Source organism: Microcaecilia unicolor, chromosome 13 (genome assembly GCF_901765095.1).
Source record: "Microcaecilia unicolor chromosome 13, aMicUni1.1, whole genome shotgun sequence".
NCBI lineage: Eukaryota > Metazoa > Chordata > Amphibia > Gymnophiona > Siphonopidae > Microcaecilia > Microcaecilia unicolor.
Window position 1 is genome coordinate 49948308 of NC_044043.1, and position 18146 is coordinate 49966453.

General features: G+C 42.9%; 1 protein-coding gene across 1 annotated transcript in view; it reads right to left on the minus strand.

Annotated features, from left to right (window-relative positions):
- The window catches only part of CLTC (clathrin heavy chain), a 208400-nt gene that overhangs the window by 91176 nt on the left and 99078 nt on the right, over window positions 1–18146 (minus strand). The window contains exons 7-11 of the mRNA XM_030186302.1: window positions 15078–15275; window positions 14167–14367; window positions 13853–14005; window positions 13417–13539; window positions 11715–11852 (exon numbers count right to left, since the gene is read on the minus strand). Coding sequence (XP_030042162.1) covers window positions 11715–11852; window positions 13417–13539; window positions 13853–14005; window positions 14167–14367; window positions 15078–15275 — 813 coding nt within the window. The remainder of the gene's footprint in view (window positions 1–11714; window positions 11853–13416; window positions 13540–13852; window positions 14006–14166; window positions 14368–15077; window positions 15276–18146) is intronic.

Below are 18146 nucleotides of genomic sequence, written 5' to 3' on the forward strand. Positions count from 1 at the left end.
TCAAAAAATGTATTAAGTTATGTCCAATAAAAAAGGTATCACCTTATTTTCTTTTCCATGTTTTATTTTGTTTGATTTCTATTGATAACGATCTAGAGCAGAAACACAATGGCATAATTGGTGATAAGCAAATACATCTACCAACTGAACTAGAGAACCCCCCCCCCCCCAAGGGAGAACCTCTCCCCCAAGGTCTAATTGCACCAATGTGCAATTCAGATGTAGCACATGCTCCAAACATGCAACATACAAGCCTTCCCACCTCCAAAAGGTTCCATTCTCTTACTCCAGGCAAAAACTCTGCATTCCTCTGAACAGGTAAAAGAGCTGAAATATGAGGAGATAAGCCCCAATATCTTGTAAGATCATGCCATAATTTCCTTAATGGACTTAGCAAAATGTTTCCCCACAATCTGGAGGGAAGTGCCTTCCCAATGCTCAAGACGTAAACAGCTCCACTCAATCCGTACTGGGGTATAGATCTTCCTTTCCAAAAACCAATCCCCCTGATGTCGAGTAAAGCAAGCTCGATTTATATAGATTTGGTAGACCTAGACCACCTCTCTGCCGATTACCCAACATTTGTATAGGGGACTTGTTTTGTACCAACCCAAACAAAACGAGAGAGATGTCAGATATCCTTTCTCAAAAGATTAATGGGAAGCATCTGCAAAGTATATAACATCTACGGAATTCCACCATATTAAAAAGATGTATCCTAACATGTAACCCAAGGGACAAATGTTGCCATCCTGACAGGGGTTCCACGGTAGAATCTAGCAAACGGGAAACATTGAGATTGCTATAGATCTGGTTTCCATGGCTATTTGAATTCCCAAATATCAAAAAGAATTTTGAGCCCAACGTAATGGGAACAAACCCCCACCCCAACTGAACCATATCTGAAGAGGCCACCACCAAGGATTTCTGCAAATTTAACCAAAAAAAAAAATGGAAAAGTCACCCTATTCCATTAATGCTCCAAGTGGCTGTTGAGGATTAGTAAGATGTACTAAATCATCTTCAAATGCTGAAATTTTAAATTCTGTTTTAAACATTATCTCTGCAATGTCCAATTGGCCAATACTTTGGCGAATAACTTTCAAAATTCAATAAAAAGATATGGGCCTATAAGAGTTTAGTGAGCAAGGATCTCTATCTGGATTCAATAACACTACCTCTGCTGTTTTCAAAGATTCCGGTTAAGGTGTTATGAGTAACCAAATGAGTAAATAAATTCAATGGGAGACCAATCTGCTCTTGTAAAATCCAGCCCTGAACCTGTTTGGGCCAGGTGCCCTATCCCAAATAGCCAGAGTCAGTTCACCCTCTGTGATATGAGCATTCAAAAGAGTTTCCTGCATGGGAGAAATTTGCAGCAAACGAACATTATCCAGATATAAAGAGCCACCCTAGGTGTCCTTAACCGGCAATGCATACAAAAAGTTTCGTAACAATGCTTTAAAATATTGCTAATCTCTAAATCTGAATTGTTTTCCATACTGTGCCATCCGCCAACTGTAGACTCCTTTTAGGGCTATGTTTAGTTCTAATCAAATAAGATAGCAATTTGCCACATTTACTGCCATATTCAAAAAGGTTAAAAATTTCATAGCTCATTGGTGTAACGAGTTTAATGCTGCTTGGTATGCCAACAGGGTTGCCTTGGCATGCTCTGATTTCTGAATAAGCGATCCTACCCTGTATCACTTGTTTTTCAAATGGTAAAATTTCTCTTTCATTTTCTTATGAGCAGCATATGCTATTCTCTCACCTCTAACCACAGCCTTAGCAGTGTCCCAAAAAAGAATTGGCTAATTTATATATTCTGCATAACAACTTTTATAACTAGTCCATTTCTTAAAGAGAAAAGACCAGAATGGTTGGTCCCAGTATAATTCAATAGGGAACTTCCACTGAAATGTAGGGCGGTCCAGAGGAGAAAGGTTCAATGATATCCAAATCAATGCATGATCAGAAATACCATATGGACCAATCTCCGACTCAACAAATGTTAAAAAATAAAAATAAAAACAAAACCCTGAAATCAAGATGTAATCGATTATTGACTAAGTAGAGTGAGCCAGAGAAAGGTGGGTATAATCTATTCCCCCATTTGAAACAAATTACCAAGAATATTCTAGATCCCTAGTATTGCAGAGCAAGGATAGGCCTCTAGACGAAAGGACTCGCAAGTTCCCCTTTGGGTGAGATCTATCCAAGGTTGGGGGTCATAAGCCATGTTAAAATCACCACCAATCATTAACATAAAGTAACAAAACATTGAGTAGTCTAGTGAAAGATTCTTTATCATAGGTATTAGGTGCATATACACTGCATAAAACCATAGGATGTTCATTAATAGTCACTTTTGCTAAAACAAAGCGACCTTCCGGACCATGAACAACTAATGGATTTGAACATTTAAAGACATTTTAAACAATATAAGAACCTTGGCTTTCCTCCGAGAAGCAGCACGAAAGAGGTATTACTCAGTATGTAGAGAAATTGATGTAGTTAGAGGCGTCAGGGTTTCTCGCTTGACTCCAGAAGCTGTTCAGCAAACTGTAGAGCCTCAGTAGCCTGGGGGAAAAAAATTTGGCCGGGTACATTAAGGTAGAAGGCACCCTTTCAATGCAGCAGGGAACATGCAGGTAACCAACTCCTTTTAGCGGGCTGCTACTGCCACAGAGAAATCTTGAAAGCACAACACTATTGTTTTCATGGTCAGCAGGCTCGTTCTCATGGCACTGAGAATCTCCTGTTTACGGACATAACGGAGAAATTAGACCTTACCTGCTAATTTGCTTTCCTTTAATCCCTCCGGACCGGCCCAGGATTGGACTGATGGGTTATGCACGCCTACCAGCAGGTTGGAGACTGAGAAAAAAAAACTCTGACTCTAGCGAGCCAATAGGAGCCCTGGTCATGTGACCCTAGCCTCAGTATTTGAATAACAAAGCAGAAAGAAAAAACAGTCTGTGCCCCAAGGAATTCAAGCAGCCAGAGAGCACTAGAAAGGACGTGCTCTAACAAAGGCTCACCGACAACTCTTCCCAGAGAAACGGTATGGCCTTATTATAATGGCTCACCGAGTACCCTAACCAGAGCACCGGTATGGCCAGATTATCCTGGCTCACCACGTACTCTAACCAGAGCAGCGGTATGGCCTTATCACAATGGCTCACCGAAAACCCTAACCAGAGAATCGGTATGGCCTTATCACAGTGGCTCACCGAATACCATAACCAGAGCATCGGTATGGCCCAACTATTGAGGCGCACCACGTACTCTAACCAGAGCAGCGGTATGGCCTGATTAGAAAATCCTTTTTTTTTTTTTTTAAACTTGCAAACAAAACAGCTCTGCAACGAACAATTGAACATAGAAAATGAGACAAAGATAGAACAAGGGAGGGACCTGGGCCAGTCCGGAGGGATTAAAGGAAAGCAAATTAGCAGGTAAGGTCTAATTTCTCCTTCTTTAGCATCCCTCCGGACCGGCCCAGGATTGGACTGATGGGACGTAACAAAGCAGTAGTCCTACGGGAGAGACCCCAACAGCCCCGCTGAAATTACTCGCGCCGCAAAAATCGCCTCCTGCCGACACTGCACATCAAGCCTGTAATGTTTAGAAAACGAATGGAGAGAGGACCAAGTCGCTGCCTTACAAATCTCCGCTGGTGGAACCAATGAACACTCGGCCCAGGACGCAGCTTGCCCTCTAGTTGAATGAGCTTTAACAGAGTCCAGGACAGCTTTACCTGCCAAAAGGTAGGCTGACCCTATCATCTCTTTGATCCACCTAGACAGTGTGGGCTTAGAAGCCGCCAATCCCTTACGGTGACCGGCCAACAGTAGAAAAAGATGGTCCGTGCACCGAAAATCCTCAGTAACTGCGAGATACCGTTTAAGCACTCTTAACATCCAGAGTATGTAGCTGTCGCTGCTCCTGCGTCCCTGAGGCCGATCCCAGAACAGGAAGAAAAACTGACTGGGACAGATGAAAACGAGACACCACCTTAGGCAAAAAAGAGGGAACCGGACAAATAACCACTCGCTCCTTGGAAAACTGCAGAAATGGAGATCTACATGAAAAAGCTTGCAACTCAAACTCTCCGAGCAGACGCAATAGCCACCAAAAACACTGTCTTAAGCGTCAGATCCTTCAAAGAACATGCTTGCAAAGGCTTAAAAGGTGGTTTCGTGAGAGTCGAAAGAACCAGATTAAGATCCCAAGATGGAAAGACTGATCTTACCGGAGGACGAAGGAGGCTGACTCCCTTCAAAAAACGGGCCACCTCAGGAAGACAGGTGAAAGATTTACCCCAAATCCGACCTCTAAAGCAGGAAAGAGCTGCCGCTTGCACCTTAAGAGAAGAAAGAGACAGCCCTTTATCCAACCCTCGCTGTAGAAAATCCAACATCTGAGGCACAGATGCCCGAAACGGAAGAATGTCAGCCTCTGCACACCAGGCCTCAAAAATTCTCCAAGTGTAAATATAGTTTAGCGAAGTGGAACGCCGACGAGACTTAAGCATGGTGGAAATCACTGGTCCTGAAAAACCCCGTTTAGCTAAACGGTCTCGTTCAAGAGCCAAGCCGTAAGACAAAATCGACCCGGATCTGGATGTGGAACTGGCCCTTGAACCAGCAAAGTCCTATGAACTGGTAGCCGAAGAGGAGGTGCCACCAATAGACACTGTAGATCCGCGTACCAAGGACGCCGCGGCCAATCCGGTGCCACCAAAATTACCGGTCTTCCGTGATCCTCGATCATCTGTAGGAGACGGCCTATTATCGGCCACGGAGGGAACGCGTAAAGAAGATCGGAGGGCCACTGTTGCAAGAGAGCGTCTACCCCTACCGCTCTTACATCCTTTCGACGACTGAAGAATCAAGGGACTTTCGAGTTGAGACTGGAGGCAAACAGATCTAGAACTGGAGTGCCCCAGCGCTCCACTATCAACTGAAACGCTTGATCGCTGAGAGACCATTCTCCGGGATCGAGAGTGTGGCGACTGAGAAAGTCGACTTGAACATTTTCCACTCCGGCCACATGCGATGCTGAAATGGCCGACAGGTGAATCTCCGCCCAGGCGAGGAGACTCTCTGCCTCCCGACACAATAGACGACATTTCGTTCCCCCCTGACGGTTGACATAGGCCACTGCCGAGGCATTGTCCGAAAGAACTCTGACCGCTTTGCCTATTAGTAGAGCACTGAAGTGCTGCAGAGCTAACCGGATCGCTCTGGTCTCCAATAAATTGATTGATTGAACTGCTTCCATTTGAGACCAAAGACCCTGGGCCCACTGCCCCAGGCAATGTGCTCCCCAGCCTCGGAGACTGGCATCTATCGTTAACAGTATCCAGCGAGGAGATTCCAAAGGCATGCCTACTGTGAGATTCTTCATCCGCAGTCACCAAAACAGCGAGCTGCGCTCTCTGTTGCGGAGAGGCAGACGCCTCCATAGTGAATCCCTCTGAGCGGACCAACGAGATAGAAGAGACCACTGAAGAGGCCTCATATGGAGTCTGGCCCAGCGTACTACTTCTATGGTGGCTGCCATGGATCCGAGAATCTGAAGATAATCTCGAGCACACGGACGCTGCTGTTGAAGAAAGGCCCGAATCTGAGACTGGAGTTTTAGAATCCTGGCCTGTGGTAGAAAGACCCGGCTGCGTGTCGTGTCGAACGTGACGCCTAAATACTCCAGAGATTGAGAAGGAACCAACCGACTCTTGGTCACATTTACTACCCAACCTAGAGACTGCAAGAACTGCATCACTCGTTCTGTGACTCGACAACTCTCTTGATAAGACTTTGCTCTGATTAACCAGTCGTCCAGATATGGATGAACAAGGATCCCTTCTTTCCTGAGGGCCACAGCCACCATGACCATAACTTTGGTGAAAGTGCGGAGAGCCGTCGCAAGACCGAAGGGCAGCGCGTGAAACTGGTAATGCCGACCTAGAATTGCAAAGCGCAAGAACTTGTGGTGAGCCGGACGAATGGGATTATGCAAATAAGCCTCTGTGAGATCCAAGGCTGTCAAATACTCTCCCTGGCGCACTGCGACTATGACTGATTGCAGGGTCTCCATACGAAAACTTGTGACAGAGCGCGATTGACAGGCTTGAGGTCCAAAATAGGACGAAAAGAGTCTTCCTTCTTGGGAACTACAAAATAAATGGAATACCAGCCTTGCCTGTACTCGGAAGGAGGGACTGGACAGATAGCTTGAAGATCTACCAGCCTCTGTAGAGTATCCCGAACCGCCTTCGCCTTGAGAGGAGAGCGACAGGGAGACTACAGAAAGGCGTCTGCAATAGGCCTTGCGAACTCTAAGGCATAACCGTCTCGAATAACTTCCAAGACCCACTGATCTGAAGTTATGTGGGCCCACCTCTGATAGAACTGAGAAAGACGAGCTCCGACAGGCACCAGAGGAGAGGCCCCTGCCCCTTCCATTGGGAAGGATGGGTCTGGGATCTAAAACCTGGAGTGGAGAAACTCGCTCCTCTGCGAGCACCCCAAAAGGACAGAGTCCTATTGTAGAACCGAGATTTGTGAGATTGAAAACCCCGACCAGCCTGAAACCTACGGAAACCTCTACCTGAACCTCTACCAGAGAAGGAACCTCGACCGGACAGGCGAGGTCTACCTTGCGGCAAACGAGGAACTTTAGCATCTCCTAAGGAATTAACCAACTTATCCAACTCTTCCCCAAACAGGAAGGAACCTTTAAATGGAAACTTGCTCAACTTGGATTTGGAGGCCGCATCCGCCGACCAACCTTTCAACCACAGCGATCGGCGAGCAGCGACTCCCAAAGCCAAAGACTTAGAAGATGCTCGCAACAAATCATACAAGGCATCAGCCAGAAACGCCGCCCCCGTTTCAATCCTAGCCACCTCTAGATCAATAGCTTGAAGATCATCCGAAGTCCTGTCCAGAACTCTCTCTGCCCACCTAAAACAGGCCCTAGCCACTAAGGAACCACAAATGGCAGCCTGCACTGCCAAGGAAGAAACATCAAAACTATTCTTGAGCAGAGAATCCAGACGTCTGTCCTGAACATCACGAAAAGCTGTTCCGCCATCTACGGGGACCGTATTACGCTTAGTCACCGCCGACACCACGGCATCCACGACCGGCACCTTAAGCAAAGATTTATCCACTTCAGGAGCCGGATAGAGACGAGACATAGATCTGGACTGCCGAAAAGCCGCATCTGGGGACTCCCGTTGCGCTTTAATAACATCCCAAATATCCTGGTGCATTGGAAAAGTCTTGGAAGCAGACCTAGAGCCTTTAATCAAGAAATCAACCTTACGGACTTCCGAAGCTGGCTGTAAATCTTCAAAGTTCAAAGTAGAAGACACCATAGAAATCAGCTCCTGCAAATCATCCTTATGGAAAACTCTGGCTACAGAAGGATCCTCTCCTTGAGCAAAAGAACTAGCCTCAGGATCTGGAGAAGAAGAATCCTCCCAGATATGTTCCGCCAGATCTTCCTCTTCTTCTAAGAAGGGCATTTCCTGATCATGAACTGACTCCAAATGCTCCCGCCAATCTCCCTCCCTAGATCTCTTAGGGGGAGGGGGAGCAGACATACTCAAAGAACCTGGCTCAGCTGAAGAATCACCCTTCTGCAGCAAAAAAGCCCGATACATCTGGAGCACAAACTCAGGAGGAAAACCCCCTGCCTGAGTAGGCCCAGCCTGCATCAGTGCTCCTGAAGAAAAAACCTCTGAAGTAGGTACAGAAAGGCCTGCAGGCTGCGACGGAGATTGGGAGGACGGATTCAAAATGGCCACCATTCGCACCAAAACCGCCGTTCCGGAGTCCAGGGGCGCGCCTGACCCCTCAGCAACCACGGGATCGGAGAGCACCGGTGAAGAGACCGAACCAGCTGACTGAACCGCTGCAGGCAAACCGGACCCGAAGCTCCCGCTAGCACTGTACAGTACTTACAAGCGCCTGAAGATGAAACACCCCGACGCTGACAAACGGAGCAGCGCTTAAGGTTTTCCGACGCGCGCGTACCCAATTCGCGCCAAAACTTTTTTCCCCCCCTTTTTTTTAAATAGCGCTAAAATAAAACAGAAATCACCCCCGAAGACAAATAGCAATGGGAGCCAGACCAGGTAATAAGAACTGAACTCTTTATGTTCCCCTGCTGATGGAAACGCTAACCAGCCACACCACACACACTTGACAGTCACAGAGCTGCCTGCTCGTTTAATCAACGGGGACTCAACAGGTCTGTGGCATTAAAGCAAATTTAAATTCTTTTCACATCTGGCTGCCTCTCCCAAAGGTAAAATCCCTTTGCTACTCAAAGGGCAACCCTTCCCTTAGAAATTGAATTAAATAATAAGGGAGGTGGGGAGGAAAAAGGGGGGAGGGACCCAGGGCACCCGAGTTTGCACCCCTGAGGCTGAAAGCCAACCAAGCTGAAAACAAATCCTAACAAGCCTCAAAGAATTCCTGTGGCACAGAATAGAAGCAGAATAAAGCCAACAATAAAGAAAAAGCTGAAAGACAACAAAGAGAGACTAATGGGCTCACTCCTACCTACTAGGAGACTGAGAAAATACTGAGGCTAGGGCTCCTATTGGCTCGCTACAGTCAGAGTTTTTTTCTCAGTCTCCAATCTGCTGGTAGGCGTGCACAACCCATCAGTCCAATCCTGGGCCAGTCCGGAGGGATGCTAAGGAATAAGTGATTTCAAGATAACTGTGAGTGGACATCTATCCAATGGTGTAGCAGAGTTCAAACTATGTACCCGTCATAGTGGGCAGCTTTAGTTCCTGCAACAACCATTTTTCAAATAACCCTCTTAGCTCAGAGTCTTTAATAGATTTGGGAATGACAATTAATAGGAGGTTACACCACTGAGAGTGGTTTTCTACATCATCCACTTTTTCTTCTAACTTGTCCAATTTAGACTGTAAGCTTATTTGTTGGGTCTCTTGCTGTTGGAGCTTATCTTCAACATCTGATAGGTGCTGCTGGTAATGTACAAATTCATTTTGCAGTTGCTCCATCCTTAAATCTACAGAGCCCAATTTGGTGGATCTCTGTCAAAGTTGTGATTCAATAGAAGAGACCAGGACTGCCTTAACCTCTGTCGCAATTTTGGCAACCCATGAAATAGCTGATATACGTAGGCCCAGCCGTCTCGGCATTGTTGGTCTTCGCGTGGTCTCTCTTTCTACGGAATCTTTAATGTCATCCTTGCAGGTAGGTGTCAAATTCAGATGCCATAGATGACTAGACACCCTCCTAAAGAGTTGTACACACCCCAGGTGAAAAAGTGCCGATGGAGGTTGATGTTTCCCTTGGAGCCTAAGAGATATTCTGACACCTGCTCTCTAGCTTGGCATCACATGACTCCAACCTGCATTTGTTTTAATTGAAGTTTTGCCTTTACAGAAAAAGAATTCAGTAAATGCAAATTATATAGCAATCAAACAAAGAAAGTTACCAGTCCAGATGAGAGGGGAACAAAAGCCACAGCTATATTTGAAATTAACTCAAAACCCACTCCCATACACCCCAGGCAACTCATCCTGTGCACAGGAAACAAAACTATACCACACTTGTATGAAAGCAAAAGGATTACAAATAGATACATAAAAATGAATCTGTCCCCTAATAAGTTAGAAAGCATTTATGTGAAAAGTTTTAAAAAGGCACCACAAATGTCAATAACCCAGAGTCATCTGAAGAAAGTTAACTGTGCAGCATGCATTATGCTGATCTTTCCTTAAATACTCTCCCTTTCAAACACAAACGTTTTTGTGGTCAAAGTGACTACAAGTCCTTATTCATCTGAAACTAAGACTAGTAATGTGATTCTACACAGGATATGAATGCCTTCTAAAAATACTGATAGGGCTGATCTGTGAAGAGTCCAAAGGTCCCTGTCTTTCACATTTCATAACTTGTTTAAAAAAAAAAAATATATATATATATATATATATATATATATATATATAGATAGATAGATAGATAGATAGATAGATAGATAGATAGATATATATAATCTCAATCTAGCCAAATTTTCCAATTACTCCAATTTATTGTAAAGAATCAGTCTGCCCTTAGGAGGTCACTTCAAAACACTGCAAGGTCAACATTTGAATTTCCATCTCACAAAGCTCCTTATCTTTATCTTTCATCTTAGCAACCATATCCTTAGAAAATACACATAACTGAAGAAAACAGAGTCAAGTAATAAGTTTTCAGGTCAGGTTTATAACCGTCCAAATATTCATCAATGAGACTCTCTAGTGCTAGGAATCAAAGTTTCTGCTTGGCACGTCCCACTACCAAGGAAGAATATCCAGGTTGTATGTATGCCAGTAGCTGTATCCAAGAATAGTAAAGCCACCTGAATTAGTCAACTCTTGCTGTCCTCATGCTTAGGTGGCAATCTTTCACCCAGTGACCTGCCTCCTCACTAATCAACATGCCAAAGACCCCCTTCAAAATCATTTACCCTGAACACCAACTCTGCTCCACAGGATCAATGACAATATTGAGAAATATAACATTCTCCAGGACTGCAATATACAAGACCACCAGCAAATCTCAGTCCTAACACATGGAATCTTACAAGAAGATACAGAGGCAAAAAACAAACAAAAAACAAACACACCCAACATTTCCATACAGTAGAAAATCAAAACCAGATGTGAGCTCACAGATTCAACATTTGCCTGTAGCAGGTATCTTTCCCCAGCCAGCTTGCAATTTTTGGTAAAAAGTCTTACTCCCAGGATGTAACAGTTATCAGAATATGTGATTGAAATGTTCAGATGAAAGTTGTCTTGTTATATAATTGAATCCCTCTGAAATAATTGTTAGCAACAGGTTGAAATTTGACAAGTTAACTGCATACCTTGTTATAAAAACCAACAAATTCTAAAATAACTATCTAGCAGGTTCCATTAGCAGGTTCCATTCTGTGTCTGTGGTCAGCAAGGTCAGAGTAACCACATTGTTTGGCATCTGAAATTAACATAAAAATAATTTGCTAGGGACAAAATCCCACACCACTATTAGTCCAAGAAATGTATGCAAAAAAGAATTTGCACTACAGACTCCATATAAAATGTTATAGGATCCCTAACTCTGGTTCTTCATGGCTACAAACTGGTCAAGTTTTCAAGATACCCTTGACAAATATGCACTAGACAGACTTACTTACAACTGAACCAATGTGCATGTAATCTCTCATGCATATCCATTAGGGATATCCTGAAAATCAGACCAGTCTGCGGACTGAGGATTGAAGTTGAATGTAACTGATTTTAGTCCAAATATTAGCTATCTTAAGAGTACCCTTATCTTCTATTCAATATTTGATACACCGCCAAATGGAACTGCCAACACTCAATATACACTATAGTTTAAAGTAATTAGAAGAAAGGGGGGGCAAATGAAAGTCAAACAGAAGAAATACAGATGATATAAGGATCTCTTCACATAGAAAAAAGACAGAGCAGGAGATATGTCATACTCCCTCTGCTGCCATACCATTAATGTTATTATCAAATGCACTAAAAATAAAGTGCCATTTCATACAATTCTTAGAATAAGCTAAATAAAATGAAATTCTGTGCGACCGAGTTACCTCAGTAAAATATTCACTCGTGTGTAGATGGGCACGGGTTGCTTAGTTTCACAGCTGGGACATACCTGAGGAGCATGCATGAGGTTCATCTCAAGTAGACGTGTTTGCAGGGGACCCTCTGATGGCCGATTGTTCTTCAATGCATCCAACAGAAAAGCAGTACACTGCTGAATCAGGTTATATTCCATAAAGACATCAACAATCTAGAAAACATGAAAAGGACATCTCAGTTAAATAGTAAGGGACAGGTGGTTTCATTATTTCTCCCCCCACCCCACCCCACCTCAAATCAGATGCAAGAGAACCAGATATTCTACAGGTTGGGATGGTGCTAATATTTAAAAAAAACAAAAAAAAACACACCAACTTTGCTTAAGGTTAGAGGAAAATACTATATCAAAACTGGCCTATGCAAGAAAAATGGGTTCAGAATCAATTACGACTTCAAGTTCAGAAAGGGATGGTATTCAAGCCTGATATGCTCTCCAGAATGTATGGACAGAGAATATTCAATACCCTTGTTCTGTAGATATCAAATTACCATGTTAGTCTGTAGATGTCATGATAGAGGTAGAAGGGTTGCTTCTGCACTCTGGGGAAGGACATCAGCAGTTCAAAATCAATCTCAAGAAATCTCAATACAATCTCTATTCCCAAGGAATTGTAAGCAAAAATTCTAAACACATTAACAGTTTACATACATCTATTTTTAATTCCTTGGTACACAATTACCCCATCAAGGCCCGACATCTCTCCCAGCAATACTAAAATCCAAAGTTCCAATTCTGTCAGTTCTCACTCCAACCTTTATCTGAACCCCTCCCACCTCCTCTGTGTTTTACCCCCAGCTTTCTCTGCACTTTCTTTGGGATGGACATCTCCTAGCTTTCTGCCTCTTCCCCTCCCCCATGGGTTCTCTCTCCCTACCTTCCAGTATGCTCTACTCTCCTTAGCTCTCCGTTTTCTCCTCAACTCCCAGAAAGACCTCCTGTTCTGTGTGCTCCAAAGATTTCCCACCCAACATATACCCCCACCTCTTTCTTGCCCTGCTCCCAGGCAACATTCAGATCGCTGTGTTCCCCATCTTGCGCCAGCAAATGGCTATACACTGGGCCTTCATCCTCTGCTGTCCTCCCAGACTGTTTGTCTGAACCATGCAGGACTACACAGAGTTGAGTGGTTCAAATCAGTTGGGGCCAGCATGGCAGAGGACAATGGCACGGCTCAATGTGCAATTAGTCATCTCTCCTTACCACAAGATTGTTGCAGGGGTAATCCAAGCAAGTTGCTGCTTCTGTCTGCACAATATTCTGCGCAAAAGAGCCCTGGAAGTAAACCTCCATGTAGAAGGGTACGTCCTGTGCTGCACATTTAGATTAACTCAGACTGACCACCTGTTGGTTATGTGACTGTCAGACTGATGTTAAATCAGGAAAGCATTAGTTATCTGACTCCATTTTATTTTTATAGTGCTACTGGACATATGCAACTATGTACAGTAGAGATAAACATTTACATACTATATTGATTCTTCAAATAGTTTACAGTTTAGATGGGTACCCAAAGCAATGGGAGATAAGGAGATTTTCCCAACAGCACAAGGGACATCAGTGGTAGAACTTGGATTTCAATCCTGGCTGCCTGGCTGTTAAACCATTACTCTTAAGTATTTGGCCTACTTCCTCCTCCCTGAAAAGCAAAGCAAACGTTTTGTGCCTTGTAAAATTAAACATTGATCCCAGTATCATATAAATATTTCAGTTTTACCTGTGTAATATCTGCAAGGGGTTCTTCATCCTGAACCAACATCTGAGCAAACTGCTGGCCTTGGTCAGGACTGATTCTCATGACATTCCTCAGAAGGAAGATCCAGTCAGGAGTATATCCAACCTATAGGATATCAGCAACAGAAAAACTAAGCTGGAAAGCTTATATTAAGTGAAGATTTGAAAAGACATGGAAACACATCCAACACAGACAATTTCACGAAGGTGGCCAAGGAAGGGGTGGTTAAGGCAATGAATGCTAGATTTGTGTGTGGTGTTTTAAGAAAACAGAAGAGTTGGGGGGGGGGGGGGGGGGGAGAAAAGATTTTAAAATGTGTAGGAAAGTTAACCAATATATAGAGTCTAGTTTCAAATACTCTGGATGTCTTTTGGAAACAAAACCAAAAATAGAAAGAGCTTGAAATCAATGAACTCACTTTCTTAGCATACAGCACAATCTTCTGGACCTGTCCTGTTTCTGCAAAGCACTGAATAACTTTATTAGGAACATTGGCCCTCAGGTAAACACTCAACGCCAAGGTGGGATCCACAGACTTCACTAAATCACCCAACTCCTCTGAGCATTCCAGCTATTAAAATGACAAGAACAATTATCCAAAACAGATCTGCATCTTAAATTCTTTATAAATTCAGAAAGCTTTGGAAAAAAAGAAGATTTTAATCAGTAACACATAGAAAACAGCAGTATTCTAAAAATTCACAAAAACCAGTATTCTGATCTCTGTTTTACCTTGTCTTCTTTCAGCCACTTCTCTAGAAGTTGTTTGCGTCCCTGTTGAAGGACAGGCCTACAGAGCTCCAATGATTCATATTTATTCAGTTGGCCCTGATCTAGCAAGATTCCAAAGTACTGGAGCAATGGGGAAGTCTGACCAGGTTGTGCAGGAACACTCTGGAACCGACGAATAGTGTCTGGAGTACGTAGGATCCCCTTAAAAAAAAAAAAAAAAGGCAAAATAATTGTATAATCAGAGCAAGAAGAGTCATCGAGGCCTGTTACATAATATTATATGTTGGGGAGAAAGCAAGAGTGAAACAAAATTACCTTGCAGCCTATATTGCTGTGGGAATGTTTGGTTTATCTTTATATCTCCAATAAGCTGTTTGACCATTACTATACCTTAACACAATACTAGCCTGAAACACAAGACTTCTATGAGAGAAGGTCATGGCCCATCTGAGGCATAGAGAGGGCTAAAATAAAATCCAGTTGCAGTCACAAGTCAACCACAAAATCAAGGAACGAGATGGAATAAGCAGAATATTTAACTCCATCAGCAAAATGAATTATCGTGAATTTTAACCCCATGGGGGCTGGTTCATAGTCACACCAATGTTTCAGGTCCTTGCTACATATGCTGATAAACGACTGGATTCCTAACTCATGACGACTTATGCCAGGCTTCCTTACAGCAATCAGTTTATTCAAACTAGTGACAAAAATACTTTACAATACAAATATATTAACAATACTGTTATGTTTTCTGAATGATTTATTGTAAACTGCTTTGCTCACTATAGGTTTCAATTACAGGTATATCAAGTTTAGTAAATATAATACACATGAATAGAAATCCTGGTTATGCTCTTCAAACTACTATAAGATTTTACCAAAAGCTTACTACAAAGTTTACTTCCAACCTTTGGTGCATTTGCTGCCACTTTTGCTGCCTCCGAATAATTTCCCTGAGCAAAGAGGGCATTGAATTTTCGGGCAAAAAGCTCCTCAGCTCCAGCTAGATTGTTCCGTACAGCCATCCGCAAAGCCAGGTCAGGATTCTGCAGAACATTGGTGATATATGGAATGATGTTCTCCTCCTCCACGCACACAGATAACACCTAAAATTCATGAAAATGCAAAGGAAATGTTCTTTTTAGTACACTTTACCTTTGAATAAAAGCTGCAGGTAGTGATCAAATTAAATAAGAATGTTTAGTTCACTGCGTTACATTACTTAATATTGTGTTCCAGAGACATGGAAAAAATGCAAATGCATCATAGGATGCTGGCTCAATAACCCAGAAGCTGCATACCATTGTTGCTATTTGGGAACTTAAGGTCTCTCTCAAACCTGTATCCTGCACCAAGACTAAAATCTGCCCAGAGGAAGATTTGTTCTTCAGTTTCCTCACAAACTAATATGCTGGCAAAGATTTTAGTTAATGGGAAGCAGGTGGATGGAAAGGACAAAAATTGTCATAATAGCTTCTAGTAAAAGTTTAAAGACCCCCTTGGGCTCAGGACTTGAAGCCTGGTCATCAGTCAAGTGATGCCTACTGATGAGAGGGGAACCACAGAAACAGCTGCACCACGATGTAAAGACAACAGTGTCAAGAAAAAGTTTCCAAGTACAGCTATAGTTTGCTAGTAATCAAGAGATTTTACCAGCAACCATTAGGCATTAGTTGAGATAAGAATTAGAAGATGAACAAAATTACACACAAAAAATTTTAATCAGCATTTAAAGTGTTAAATATAAACAGACCTGTTTTACATATTTCAAACCAGAGTCTGATGAGGAAAATATGCAGCTCTCATTGCATAAAACACACTAGTACTATATCATGATTGCTTCTTACAGTCTTAACTGAAATATTTCAGTTTGGTGGCAGTACATTATAGAGTATAGTGCCTGAACCAAGACTCATTTAAACAAGGGGAAAAGTATGCAAAGCATGGCTCGTGGAATTCTTTTCAACCCCTCTACACATTTAACCTGGAAGGCAGAGGTGGTTTGAATGGAATAGTTCCACAAAAGTTTTGGCTTCATAATAAAGAGGTTGAATACATAGCAACCAGTAGCAAACTCTACTGTTCAGTTACTAAGTGTCATTTTTCACAGCAACCATTATGAGAACTATACAGTTATGTGACTAGGTTTCACAGTAGACATACAAGAACAAAAAAAATAAAGACGACATACCTAAAATCACTAACAGCCACCCAGGAAAAATGGGATATGGGACTGGGAATCCTGGATGGGAAACCATGCATGTTTCATGCACCTAGGCAGGTTGTAAATTCCATATGTGCTTGTTTGATGAGGAGAGGAGAAGTGCAAAGAAGTAATTCCCTGTTATAGATCAATGTTGGTATGCTGTAGCAGCTAGAACTTTTCCCATAGAAATACATGGGGCCATTTTTTTTTTTTGGGGGGGGGGGGGGGGGGGGAGAACAATTTCTCGAACATCCACTATGTCATTTTTTATTTTTTAAACTATGTGCCTTCACCAGCTCCTTCCCCCTCCCCTCCAATCTAGTTCCTTTCTGTTAAGTGTTTAGTTGGAAAGAATAAAAGGGAAATGTATTTGTAGAAATTGCGAATGTTTCAAATAGGAATACTGGAAAAGAAGGGGCATCACATCCCCAAGATGACTATGCTCAAGAAAGGTACACAGGTAACCATTAACAATCACAACAAGCAGAGGGGGAACAAATGAAATTGCCACTGCAGTTTCAGACAGCTTTGTGGCATTATCCAATAAGTCAGACTGTGATGCTGCCAGCAAGAGGGTGTATGTGTGATTAGAAGAGTTTTCCTAAGATTACTGCATGCTTTTGTTCAGCAGTGCCTCACATGCTTATCGGTGGCAGCTTGCCCAGAAAGATTACTAGGCAAACTGTTATGGAATAGACTTGTACAGCCTTTTAAACAGGCAAACAGGAGCTTCAATAGAGACTGTAATACCTCTGCATCACCACACAAATGAAAGCCTTCATTAAAAGATCTACTCCTTTAGGAGACATGGCAGTCTCAAATCCTGTGTCTCATTCTAGGATTGTTGTATGGCAACAAAATGTCAAGCAACTTAAATGAAGCTGTGGCTTTCAACTTGTGGGACCTGGATTTCCCCCAACCTACTCACCACCCCTTCTCTTACCTGCTCAGAGAGGATGAGAAAGAAAAGAAAAAAATCTAAATAGTTAAACCAATGGCACAATCCAACCAATAAGAGCTTATATTTCTTTCCACGAGTTCAGCCACACTAGTGTTGCTTCTTCCCTGCACCAAATTAGATTTTGAGACGATTCCAACTAATACTTCCATCTCATACCTGTAGTCTTCAAATGATTTTTCAGCCTATGTTATGTTGAAATTTCACCAGTTACAATATGCATTTGTTTTTGGACACATGCTAGAAAGAGATTTTCAGTTCATTTACCTTTAAATTAATCAAATGACCAAGGGACTGGTTTGAGCCAAATCCCCCAAAACGGCACCTGAAACAAATAAAGGGTCTTTGTGGATAGAGGGATCCTAAGCTTGGGGCCTAAACAGAAAAATAAAAAGACTTAAGGCAAGGTGGCCAACCCCCTCACCCCCCTCCCCCAAAGAAAAGTGCTGTACACTGGGCCACTTTAGGAAGTAGCATCCAGGCTATGGGGCTTAAGGAACCTCTTCTTGACACTGTACTCCTGTGAAGGAAGACCTCTGGACAATGGCTTTCCAAGGCCCTTTATAGTCCTTCCAAAATGTGAATGACTCCTGTCCTATGACTGACAGAGGAGGGTAATCTCCTATGCATCACACTAAACAAGGAACAGGGACTCCAGAATGTTCCTCATTAGTGACAGAGGGCATAGTGCTGAAGCCTCCAATACATTTCTGACAAGCAAACTAGTCTATTGCTGCCACCTTTCCCTCAAATCCCATGGATGTCAGCACTTGACTAAAAATCAGAGTTCTAGCACACCATTTTCTGTTCTGC